The 13,045-nt window shown below is 36.5% G+C and overlaps 1 protein-coding gene across 1 annotated transcript; it reads left to right on the top strand.

The window, feature by feature from the left end:
* The first annotated feature begins 594 nt into the window (after positions 1 to 594).
* LOC113311940 lies at positions 595 to 6,813 on the top strand. The gene is made up of 19 exons (XM_026560724.1): positions 595 to 837; positions 917 to 1,016; positions 1,086 to 1,204; positions 1,348 to 1,526; positions 1,661 to 1,862; positions 2,668 to 2,770; positions 2,957 to 3,114; positions 3,217 to 3,294; positions 3,378 to 3,474; positions 3,559 to 3,677; positions 3,849 to 4,039; positions 4,184 to 4,394; positions 4,597 to 4,699; positions 4,940 to 5,097; positions 5,207 to 5,446; positions 5,542 to 5,751; positions 5,855 to 6,028; positions 6,118 to 6,258; positions 6,349 to 6,813. Exons 1-19 carry the CDS (start codon positions 628 to 630, stop codon positions 6,589 to 6,591), a joined length of 3,036 nt encoding a protein of 1,011 aa, XP_026416509.1. The 5' UTR covers positions 595 to 627; the 3' UTR covers positions 6,592 to 6,813.
* The last annotated feature ends 6,232 nt before the right edge of the window (positions 6,814 to 13,045 follow it).

Here is a 13,045-nt window from a genome sequence, read left to right as displayed (position 1 = left end):
AAACCATCTGCTGCCATCTTGGAATCAAAGACAAACCCAAGTTCTTAAATCTTCTCAACATCACAGACCCACCTTCGAATTCCTCTTCCTTTCCAATCAACACACAGACTACAACCCATTTTTCGCAATTCAAAATCAGCAATTTCTTCTCATCTGCTTTGATTTCAAAATCTCACAGATCCCCTTTCCTCTTCTTGAACAACAACCTTCCATCTGATTGAAAAAACCCCAATCTCAGTTTCTTCTTTGATTCAACCAAAATCATAGTAGCAAACTCTCCCTCGAATCTTCGTTGTCTAAATTCTTCGATTTCCTTATCTGAGTTAAAAAGAATTGAAGATGATGAAGAAGAAAAAAGAACGACAACCGAATTTTATAAATTATGGGTCTGAGAATAATTTTCTTCCAAAAAATTGGTGCGCGCCTTTAGTTTTGGGAGCGTGGGTTTCACAGTGAAAAGATCTGGGAGAATGGGTTTCCCTGTAGTTTTCACATTGCCAAATGCCCCTCAGTTTGAGGGTTAAATGGATCCGGGTTAGGATCCCGTCGGGTCGCCCAAGGTCGATATATCTGATGCGTAATTCCGAATTGTGTGTTTCTATCTAGGTTTTCAATTGTAAAAGAAAAATGGCGTTTGCTTCTTCTTCTTCTTCGAGCAAGCAGCAAATTGTTCTATGTGGTCCGAATCATGTCAAAGTATATAAAAACACCACCACCGCCGACAACAGTACAGAAGCAGCAACTAGCGATGAGCAGATGGAAGTTGATAGACCTGATTTTATGTTAAAAGAAGAAGAACGACCACCGTATGTTATTGTTGTCCATGGACCTCCCAAGGTAATTTTAAAGTTCATTGGTCATTCACATTAATTTTGCCCCGTTCACTGCTTCTAATTGTTGTTTTCTTTTCTACTAGGTTGGGAAGGAGAAGCACCTGTTCATTAGGTCACTAGTAGATCATTACACCGAGGATCGTGATTTACTGAACTTGCGAGGGCCCATTACCATCATAACAGGTACATTGATTAATTTTTCTTAGAGAAATTGGTGTCATGGTTTAACTTGTGTTTTTTATTTTGTGTCAGGGAAGAGAAGGCGAATACAGTTTGTGGAGTGTCCCAATAATGTTAATGGTATGCGTGATGCTGCAAAGTATGCTGACGCTGTAATATTCCTCATAAATGCATATGTTGGGTTTGAAATGGTGAGTAATTACATTTGGAATCTCACAATGTTTTTTCGATTACCTTTCAGGTAACAATGCTTTGTGCCTAACATCAGTTTTAAAAGAAGCAAGTTAGAATATAGTTTTAATTTCTTATTGCAAGAGGCTTTTGCTGATTTCAGGAGACATTTGAGTTTGTTAACGTCTTACGAGTTCATGGCATGCCCAAGGTTATGGGGGTGCTGACATCTATTGATAAATGCGACCTATTTGAAACCAAAGAACACCTCATGAATCATTTCAGCATTGAAATATGTGAAGGAGCAACAGTATTCTGTTTATCTGGGCTCGATCATGGGATGTAAGTTTGTTAAGATTCAATATGCCAAAAATAGCTTCTTGTTCTCTTTTACCAGTTTGTGAAATTCAAGGGACTCACTCAAAGTAAACTAGTAAGAGTATAGTCCGTCACGGTTTCTTAATCTATTCTAACAGGTATCCGGAGCATGAAATCCGCCAGCTGGCAAGCTTCATATCGGCTATGGATTTCCATCCTTTGTCATGGCAAGCTGCACAACCATATGTGTTAGCAGAACACTTTGAAGATGTAACTCGAGTGCACACGGATAACAGATGCAATAGAGACATTGTTTTGCATGGTTATCTCCGAGGTTGTGATATCAAGAAAGGAGCTAAGGTATTTGTGTTAGGGATGCTAATTGATGCCTTTTGGAACTAGGGACTACCTTTGTAAATACATCCTTTGGTTTGTTAATAAGCGCATATACATTTGTTATCACATACTCTGAAATCACATATATTGCTCGTTATTTTGCATGATTTAAAATAGTTCAAATCCATCTTATATTTAGTCTACCACTCTTCATATTTATAAACTTGTGCAGATTTGTTAAAAATAGGAAAAAGTAAGGACTATTTCTAGAAATTTTGTTAACTCTTAGAGCTCATTAACATTTACAAAGACTCGTGAAATTTGAAGCTAAGTGGCCGTGGTCCATTTTCTTTGTTCGTTATAGTTCAAAGTCAAGATTCCTGCCGTGTATCCATGATTCCAATATTATCTGATTTCTTCTTTTCTCATAGTTCTGTATTTATGCAAGATGTAACTCAACAGTCTTGGTGTACGTTGGCTTTCAGATGCCTTAATATTTTCACCAGTGCAAAAGTTTTGAATGCGATATAAATTCTCGGTGACTGTTTTGGTGTTTTTTTTTGCTTTTTTCTACAAGTATTACTATTACATTATATGTCTGAACTTCAAGCTTAGCTCCAATGAAAATTATCTGTGCCTTTCTCTATGTGGAAAAGCAAGGGGATGTTCTCAGAGTCCTGAACAGTAATTGTTTCTTGTAAACACAATTAGCTCTCTTTGCTCTATAAAGGCTTGTTCCATTTTATTCTGTGTTCACTTCTTCCACCATGAGTATTACTTGAATATCGTTTCACCCGTAGGCAAACTGACTTGGGGTTTATTATATCAGGTGCACATTGCTGGTGTTGGTAATTTCCATCTATTTAGTGTAACAAGCTTAGCCGATCCTTGCCCTTTTCCGGCTGGTTCCAAAAAGAAGAGATCTCGGGAAGGTGATATCACAGCTCCATTTACTCAATTTAATAACGGGATGCGTTTCTTTTCTACACAATGTTTGTAGTATGATTGTCTGAGTGTAGAAACATTAATTTCTTGCTAAACACGTGTTTCTATGGATATTTCTAGTGATCTTTGTATTATTTTTACAATTCTTCTTCTGTTTATTTTTTTAATTTCAGAAAAAAAGCTTGATGAAGGCGAGAGTTTCAGACCAGGGACTTATCTAAGGTTGGAGGTCCGAGACATTCCTTTCGAGATTGTTGAAAATTATGTTCCTTATCATCCTATTCTCGTTGAAGGTATCAGTCCTGTGGAAGAGAAGATTGGATATATGCAGGTTAATATTCATTCTCATTTAACTATGGTAAAGTTAGTTGTACAATTTATTGTGCCCATTGAATTCAAGTAACTTACAATTTTTCGAACTACATCTGAGCAGAAAGATACAGCTGCTGTTGATCTTACCATGAAACTAGAAGAACCTCCATATGTTATTGTTGTCCATGGACCTCCCAAGGTAATTTTACCTACTATTAAAGTTCATGATAGACATTAATTTTCCCTGTTTAGTGTGATTCTAATTATTTTATTCTGTTCTAGGTTGGAAAGTCCCGGTTGATTAGATCACTAGTGAAGCGTTACACCAAGAAAAATGTTAATAAATTATACATGCAAGGCCCAGTTACTATCATATCAGGTATACTTATTTTAATTGTTTCTTACTTCTTAGACAGATTGGTTCGGTTTCATGGTCTCATTATGTGTTCTGGTTTTTTGTTAGGGAAGCAAAGACGGATACAGTTTGTGGAGTGTCCGAATAACATTAATGGTATGCTTGATGCTGCAAAATATGCTGACGCTGTCATGTTGCTCATTGATGCAGATACTGGTTTTCAAATGGTACGTAACATTTGAAAGGCCAAATATATCTTTAGAAGCCTTTCCATTAACAACAATTGCGAGTTAACGTTGCTGCCATTTTCACTTTGTTCATACTTGATAACAATGAGAACTAGGTTATGGCAAGTTAATATGGTATTTTAATTTGTAAGATGCTTTTGCTGATTTCAGGAAACATTCGAGTTTGTGAATATTTTACGAGTTCATGGCATGCCGAAGGTCATGGGGGTGCTGATATCTGATGGTATGTGCGCAGATCTTGAAAAACTATTAAGAACCAAAGAATGCCTTATGAATCATTTCTGTACTGAAATATATGAAGGAGCAAGACTATTCTGCTTATCTGGACTTGGAACTGGGATGTAAGTTTCTTATGCTTGAATATGTCAAAGTAGCTTTGCATGTTTCATTCGCGTTTCTTATACAATTTTGTAAATTTGTTGGGTCTGAATTGATGTAAAATAGATTGCTTATAGTCTATTATGCTTTCTTATCTATTCTAACAGGTATCCTAAGCATGAAATTCTGGATCTTGCAAGCTTCATATCGATTATGGAATTTCATCCTTTGTCATGGCGAGCTGCACAACCTTATGTGTTGGTAGACCGTTTTGAAGATGTTACTCCGTCAGGCAGGTTACTCATCGATTACAGATGCACTAGGGACATTGTTTTGTATGGTTATCTCCGAGGTTGTGATATCAAGGAAGGAGCTAAGGTACTTATCTTAGGGTTGCTAACTGATGTCAATCTTGCTTTTTATTCTGCCGCTGCTCTTTGGAGCTAGAGATGACCGCTTTTTATTCTTTTTATTCAGTTCATATTCTTTTGTGTAGAGAATTTTTTTCACTTCTGTACGTTGAGTTTTACTTGAATATTGTTCCACCAATATGCAAACTGACTGGGGTTTATCACGTCAGGTGCACATTGCTGGTGTTGGTGATTTCCCTCTATTTGGCATAACAAGCTTTGTTGATCCTTGCCCTTTAAAGTCCGCCCTCAAAAGGAAGAAATCTCTGAAAGGTGATATCTTGTCTCTGTTATTCTCAAATCTTAACAGACTGTCGCACAGTATTGACCGACTATCTGAGAGAAGAAACATCACTTTCTTACATGTTTCTTTGTTACACAGTATTTGTAGAATGATTATCTTTGAAGAAACATCAGATTATTTTATGGATCTTTGCAGTAATCGTTGTGCTATTTTCACAGTCATTATGTTTTAATCTTTTTTTTGAAATTCCTTAATATTGCATATATTAGGAAAGGAGCAGGATGGGTGTTCGAGTTTCAGACCAGGGACTTATCTAAGATTGGAGGTCCGAGACATTCCTTTCGAGATGGTTGGAGATATTAATCCTGGTCATCCGATTCTCGTTGGAGGTATCAGTCCCAGAGAAGAAAATATTGGATATATGCAGGTTGATATGCCTTTTCATTTTTCTAGCGTAAAGTATGTTGTAATTTTACTTTTAAATAATTTCACTATGCAAGTATGTTAAAAAATTTGCCTGTCTGTTGTTCTTCCAGGCAACACTTAAGCGACATACTTGGCACAGGAAATTGTTGAAGACAAGAGACCCTATTATAGTTTCCATTGGTTGGAGGCGGTACCAGACGAGCCCTGTATATGCCATGGATTACAGTGGTGACCGGCTTCGAATGCTCAATTACACCCCCGTTGACATGCAGTGCCTTGCAATGTTTTGGGGCCCCCTTGCATCACCCAACACTGGAGTTGTTGTTGTACAGGATCTACCAGACAAAAGGGTATATAATTTGTTCTATTATAAATATAAATTAAAAAACCATCGCTTGTTTGGTTCCTGTGATAAGTGTGTGGTCCACTTTCTCTGAATCCTCAGGCAGCGTTTCGCATTTTAGCAACTGGCGTTGTTGTTGATTTTAACCATGCTGCGAAGATATTAAAGAAATGTAAGCGGTCTAGAATACCTTGGAAGATCTCTGGCAAGACTGCTCTTATTAAGAACTTGTTTAAATCAGATGATGAAATTGATAGGTTCAAAGATGCAAAACTTTGGACAGAGAGCGGAATTCAGGGGAAGGTTGAAAAGGTTAGCATTATAAGTCCTGAATCTTTGGTTGTCAGTACTTCCTGTGCTCGACTCTTTTGTTGTATCGTGAGACCCAGCATTCCCATGGTTTGTTTTTGTGTAGGCTGCAGAAAAAGTACGGAGAAGAAAGGATGGTGTACTTAGAGTAGGGATTGTGGAGTGCAAGTTTAAGCGCAGAATTTGCATGCATGATACAATTTTCATGCGCATGTGGAAAGAAGTCAAAGTTCCTGGTTTCTTCAACCCATTCATACAAATGACTGGGTTATCACACAGGGTTAGTGCCTGATTTTAATTCTTTAGATGATTTAATTTTATGGCTTACAAAATTCCATGTATCTGACTTGCGTCCACGTTTAAATGAAGCCCGATGAATTCCCGAAAGGAGTGTTATTCAAACATGAAACTGATGGAGAGTCGCCCACAGAACGACGTATGGTGGCCTTTGTTGAGGGAGAGCCTAGCTTCCAAGACCTAACTATTGCCAAGGAATTTGAGTTGTATCATGTAAGATAGTATTGGCTTTGCAAGGCCCTACCCGTAATTCTTTTTTCTTCAGAATTTGATGTTGGGTTTGATATGTTGTTGATTCTACAGTGTAATAAAGAGGAGCAGAAGGAATTCAAGAGACATCCAATGCTGGTGATGATTCCAAAGGAAGAAGAGATGTTAGAAATACATGAGAGAGGGGAGATTACAAAGAAACACCAAACAAAGCCATGGACTCCCGACTGTCCTGTAGACGACCGGGTCTTGAATTGCGCAATGAGTCTATATGGAAAAGTTCCAACTTATTTTACCTTCTTCCGACCACGTAATCAAATTAAATATAAGAATTAGAATATATCCTAATCTTATAATGTATTTGCTCCATGTTGTTTAGGAGTACTAGCTAATTATATTTCATATTAAAAAGAGATCTCTTGGAGTGCATACAATAATCAATTTGGTTAATGTTATAAATTATCTGTACCTATGTACTAAACGGTAGCAATAGGTACTATGCTATTCTACCAAGTAAAAGGCTAAGACTAAAGGCATGCCCTTCGGCATATTTAATTAGCAATAGATATTTTGAATGGTATGGTAGATACAAACACGTAGAGCTCTTAAAGATAATTAATATTCTCTCAGTTCCTTTTTAATAGGCTGGTTTTGTTTTTAGAGAAAATGAAGGAAATTAAGAGAATTGATCATTAAAAGTGGTCATCACATAATAAAAGAATTGAAGTTAAATGGTCCCCATGACACTTGTTATCAAAAGAAGTAAAGTGAAATGATCCACATAACATTTGTCATCAAAAGAAGTTGGGAGAAAAGTGGTCCCAAAAAACTAAAGTGAAATTTAACTTTCCCAAATAATAAATCAGTCTATTTTTTTTTGAAACATTTATTTATAGAAACCGGCTTATTAAAAAGAACGGAGGGAGTAATAGATAATTAATATTGTTTCGTTTCTTACTAATTAGGACCCACTACAGTACGCAGGTGTCTCGGCTATTTATAGCCAAGAGAAACTGAAGAGCAAATATTACATTGCCACGTCTTGGTGCACGTGGTGGGATTAAGATCAATTTAATCCGATCATCCTTGTCAAGTGTTAGAGAGTCGGTTGGTCAGCCACATTTTCTAGAAGCCGACTTTACAGTACTCTCCCTTGGCTGACCACCACCTTAACAGTGTTGCGTTGCTAAAATCTCGCCGGTAAAAGCGTGATACTAACAGAATTTACAATGATGATGAACATGCATGCGCTTCTTTGTTAAAACCTTGTCGGGACAAATCATTTATGAAAATCTGAACGCTGGAAGCTCACAACGAAATTGACAGCGCTGCTCATTTTTCTTTGTAAAACTTTATCAGGAAAAACCGTGTGCGGTAAAAACCTGAACCAGATAATACAGAGGTTTATCCCATAACCGCGTCTCGAGAAACTCTATGGATATTTCACTGTTCTAAGATTATTATCTCATTAAAAACTTGCCAGGAAAATCCATAGAGACAAAACCTGAGCGTAGGAAAATATGAGTACTTAGATCAATGATAGATCCGCAGATGTTGTCTCGTTAAAACCTTGCCCGGAAAAACCCAGGGGGACAAAAACCAGGACAAAGGAAAAAGAGTACAACAATTCGAACCGCGGATAGTAATGGACTCGCATGCCTCGTTAAAACCTTAACAAGGAAAACCCGGTGGGACAAAACCTTGACTAAGGAAAAGAACTACACGATGTAATGTCCAATATTCCCATATCCATAATGTTCCATGGCTTTACTCCCCCTGATGAGTAGCCTTCTCAGTTGATCAATCTTTTCGATAGTATTGCATAGAGATCAAGAACCATCCTCTAATGACATCAGCAACTCCATCTTCCTTTAGTTGAGAAAATCAGTCTGATTTTCCTCTGTGCAATTTCTTAATGATCTTCTGATTGTACTAGCTTTTTATTCTCAATTAGTTTTTTCTGAACAATCTTGACAGACCCGAGGAAGAAAACTATCCTCTAATATCAGACAACCAGCTAAGAGAATATTAACTGCTTTAACAAACCTGCGAAAATAAAAACTTAAACAATCCGATTAACTTTTCTCTGTGGGAGACATGCAACGATCTTTTATGTCAAAAGATCCAGTTTAATGGTACCACGAAGATGAGGGGAACTTTCTTCGAACAAATGTCTCGATATTGGTGCTGGGCAAAGCCAGACTTACATGTTTTATTATAGAGCCAATATCAGGTATCTGTAGCATATTTCAGCTAAGTACCAATTACACATCTTTGTGTAATGTAAACCACAGAGTAATATATCTCCTTTGTTGAGATGTAAATCGATCAATCTTAAAGATAAGAGATCGAATGACTGAAATCGCATTAGCTTTCCCATTTAAAGATGTCCAAACCCTTAAGGTTGACGAAATTAATGGTCTTCAATATACAATGCTCAATCAACAGGTCGAGATCTTATTTTACCGAGAATTTCATCTCGAACTCTCGCGTTAAGCATTTTTGTGCTCTGGAGACCTCTTCAGGAGTTCCAATTAAGTAGATGTTGCATTAATCATAACTATTCAATGAAAATTTTCTGAGTATATAAGATGGTTGATATATCCCTGGATAATATAAGTACTCACTTAGACGATTGACCCCTTTCGTCTTTATTGAGAGAATGCATATGACACGGTAATTCTACTAATAGGTAAAAACCTTCAGGAATTTCTATGCAGTTTTTTTGTATCTAGTTTTTCATATAGATTTGTAGTGACCACATCTTCTGGATGCACGTTGCGTCCTTAAAGACTGCTAGACAAATACCAAAGAGGTAGCTTCATCCATAATAGGGAATATGGCTCAAAGAAATCCATCTCATGTCTTTGTGAAAGACTTTGTGCCATTAGTTGGCTTTATGTTTCTCACTGCGCGCAAACACCGACCTGTAGCCACTAGAGGTTACATCATTGGATGTTGGTACTACAAACACCCACTTGTGGATAAGTGTAGCTCACATTATCGAGCGTTCTGGTTGTAGTACCAAAACCATGCATTTTGTGAGAAGCCATTATTCTGTCTGAATCCCTCTTTTCATGTTTAACCAATCATTTATTTGATGACATTCCGTTATAGAGAGTGATTTGACACCAACATCATCTATCGCAGTATCATGGGATATTTTGACTATGTCACCAACAATCATTGTATTACGATAACAAATTTCTCTATTGCATGCAAGCTTTATTGGAATCCTTTCATTTTGAGGTTCCACAGCCTTTGCAGAGACATTCTATTATTAGGAAAAATATAATCAGAGAACCCAGATTTTCCTTTAATAGTCTCTTTGATAGCACTATCTTTCAATGATTGTGACTGGCTCTTCCTTTCAGGAGGTGCAGAATATTTTAAATAAACTATTCATCGACATTTTGGTGTGTTTTATATGACACACTTATTACTACTACATACACATCTTCTAATGGAGAAACTTGATCTGCAATTTCGGAAGATATCGAATCTTCTATATGTCTTTCATTGCTGAAAACATCCAGATGAGATACATCCTGGTTCATCTTTGTACAAACCAGGATACTTCTCCTCCCGCAAACGGTGGGAAGGCTTTCTCATCAAATTTGCAAATCTTGTAGTAGAGTAGTAACAACAGTGGAATGTAGCACTTCTTATACAGAAAACTTGACAATGGTTTTATGATTAATAAATTCAAATGCTTTGTGAATGAAAAATCAAATCATTCAACGAATGCATAAGAACAATAAAATACTCGCCACCAATACCCAGAGCATCACCAGGATTATACAACATCAATAACTGATAAGCGAGAGTTTCATTTAAAAATCTATATGAGTATAAATTCACCACTCAGATGATATGTCGAGTCATTCATGACTACCAGACCAGACTTGCATCAACCTGTTTAGTGTCTGCGGAAACTCACTGTCAAGGGTTGGCTCTATACAACAAGCGACCTTAATTAGTTCTCTTTGTATGCTTTCTTACAGGCATCAAATTTGGAACCAAATTAAGTTCGTGGATGCTAGGATTGAGGTCCTCAAAGCAGATACAAGTGAGAGAACAACTCAATATGGACTAATATCCATATTTGCCAATCATATGAACTTTGTCGAAAATTCCTTTGCAAAGGGGGATATACATCCACAATAACTTCAGTAGCTACTCTGAACATTATCGACAACCAAAGTTATTAATCAGTTAGTTAACAACCTCACATCATTCTCTAGAGTACGAGGATATCTTAATCCATTGGTACCAAATTTCAATATGTAGATATTCTCCTTAATGAGATATCAATGCAACTTTTATGGATATACTCCTCGTCAGGAGTTATCAACTCATAACCAAAGAGAATATGGACGTCATCTAATTAGATTGGCATACCTCATACAAGAGGTTTTCATCTATGCTTCTAAGCATTTCCAAAAGAAACTATCATTGCGATTACATGGAAAGCCTTGCAAGGACTTTAACATATGCCGAATCAAGCAAGCGTACTTTTGCTAAATCTAGCAACAGAGTAATCTCCAACACCTCAGGCATTTCTCGGTGTGAGAATTTAGATAAGACACAATTAAATTTAACCAATATCGTCGACAATTCTCCCCCTAATCCTTAGGAGGGAATTCCTCATCAACAGAACCTTCAGATCCGGATTACTCTACCTATCAAGGGAGCAACTGGGTGCAGAAAAAACCGATATCACGCAACCCAGGGGAGGTAACAGATCAGTTTTCCTCTTTCGTTTACTGTCCAGCTGGAATAATTTTAATAATTGACATTGTCATGTAAAATTAACAGTAAACTATAAACGAATTTTGTGACCTTAGACACTATCTCAATATCAGTAACAGTCCTGCCAAGACTGTTAGAGCACTGTTCGGTTGAACCTACTAGCATTGGTATGTCAAGTTAGTTGTCAATTTTATTTGCCAAAATGCATTCTTGATTTAGCATACTAAAGATAGTTTCGGACTAGATTAGGTCTAAGAAGTTGAATCGAAGCTATCCTTAAAGGATGAAGATTGAAGATTGAAGACTACAAGAAGACATCAACAAGTACTTCATAAACAAATGTATGTGATTGATTTTATTTGGATTCTTGTTCAACTCTACCTTTCTAATCTATCAAGATATATGCTCACTATATGGAACAATTCCGATGACGGTAAATGTACATTTATGTATATATACTTAAGGTTATTTGATTCATGACTTTGGTGATAATAACCTTTATCCCTAAAGGATATCATGTTATAGTGAATGATCTTGTCAATCCAATGAGCCAAGAATCACTCAATTCCGAGTTGTAACGATAAAGTTATGAGTGATTTAAGTTCATTAGTATGAAACATTCCATGGGCTTTGGAGTGGTCCGCGGACTTGGGCCCAATACGTGACTAAAAGGGAGTCTTGGTCATGTTGGTGATGTTTCCTTATCTAGGCAAGTTAGCTATTGGTCCAAACACTTTTGATTACCATATTAAAGTGTTTATGATTCCTTCCTAAGTTAGAATGTGATTTATTCACATAAATATAATTTTTGCTAAATAAGTTATTTATTTAATTATTTTGGCAAGAGTTTTTAACTTAGGAAAGACTCCCTTATTTAGGAGAGTCTTGTAAAAGGAAAATAGCTTTTCTTAGATTCCAAGCTATTGTTCATTATAAAGGGGTTCGCCAGTTTACACGTTTTTCATCCCTTTGAAAAATTGGCGTAAGTTCTGCAGGTTGTTTTCCACGTCTTCTGTTCTTCGTGAACAAGAGTGAGATAAAAGTCTTTGTATTAGGGATCACAAAGACAAGTTGGATTTAGTCTTCATGATTGATCATACAACTTGTAATCTAGGTTTTTCACCTCTTGTCTATTCTAAGGTTTTCTCTTCTGATATAAAACCATTCAAGAGTTGTTGATCATAAACCCTAGGTTTTGATAGATTTCAGTTTCAGATCGTATACCAACACTTGTTAGTCGAAATCGGAGACTAGAAAGAAAAACTTCTTTTGAGGCATCTTGTAAAAATCCTTGAGAAGTTTTAAACAAGATATCTCTAGATTTATTCTAGTTGTTCTTGTTGTAGAGTTATTAGGTTTCTCTTCCTTTTATTGAAGAGTATAATAATCCCTAATCTACAGGTTTGTTTTGATATTACTTTTACCTAGTAATTGTTTTTATCAAAATAAATACAATATTTCCAAAACCTTGATTTACATCTAAAGGGAAACCAAACCGGTGTTTTGTGCAAACAAAATATCGAATCGTATCAATCGTGGTGGTGTATCTTCTAAAGAGATCCTCGGGTTCTGCTAGAAGATTTGTGTGAAGAATTTCTAAAGAGAATCGGTATTCTGCTAGGAGTTCTACAAGTGCTGAAGAAGGTATTACATCTAGTCCGAATAGGTTATAGGAATTTGGTGTAACAACTTATAATCAGTGCGTGTTTATTCTGGACTAGGTCCCGGGGTTTCCTGCATTTACAGTTTCTTCGTTAACAAAATCTGGTGTCTGTGTTATTTCTTTTCCGCATTATATTTTATTTATATAATAGAAATATCACAGGTTGTACGTTAAGATCAATCAGTTCTTGTATCCAACCTTAGAGTTGTTGAGTGAATTGATTGACACTTGAACATTGGTCTTTGGTACCGTTCAAGTTAATCCTCTTATATTCAATCAGGCTCGCAAATCCCTATTTGCTGATTACAGATTGAATCTAGAGATAGAGATATAAAGCTCTTTGATATACTTTTTTATAGATTGAGTCTAACTATC

Source organism: Papaver somniferum, chromosome 1, assembly GCF_003573695.1.
Source record: "Papaver somniferum cultivar HN1 chromosome 1, ASM357369v1, whole genome shotgun sequence".
NCBI classification, from domain to species: Eukaryota; Viridiplantae; Streptophyta; class Magnoliopsida; order Ranunculales; family Papaveraceae; genus Papaver; species Papaver somniferum.
Note: the sequence above shows the minus strand (reverse complement) of the source record. Positions and strands in the feature narration are given on the sequence as shown.

What these genes read in the sequence shown, in the direction of transcription:
- LOC113311940 (XM_026560724.1), top strand. Translation starts at nt 628, where the DNA reads ATGGCGTTTGCTTCTTCTTCTTCTTCGAGCAAGCAGCAAATTGTTCTA. An exon ending in TCTGGGCTCGATCATGGGAT is followed by an intron (nt 1,527 to 1,660) that starts GTAAGTTTGTTA and finishes CTATTCTAACAG; the next exon opens with GTATCCGGAGCATGAAATCC. An exon ending in ATATCAAGGAAGGAGCTAAG is followed by an intron (nt 4,395 to 4,596) that starts GTACTTATCTTA and finishes TTATCACGTCAG; the next exon opens with GTGCACATTGCTGGTGTTGG.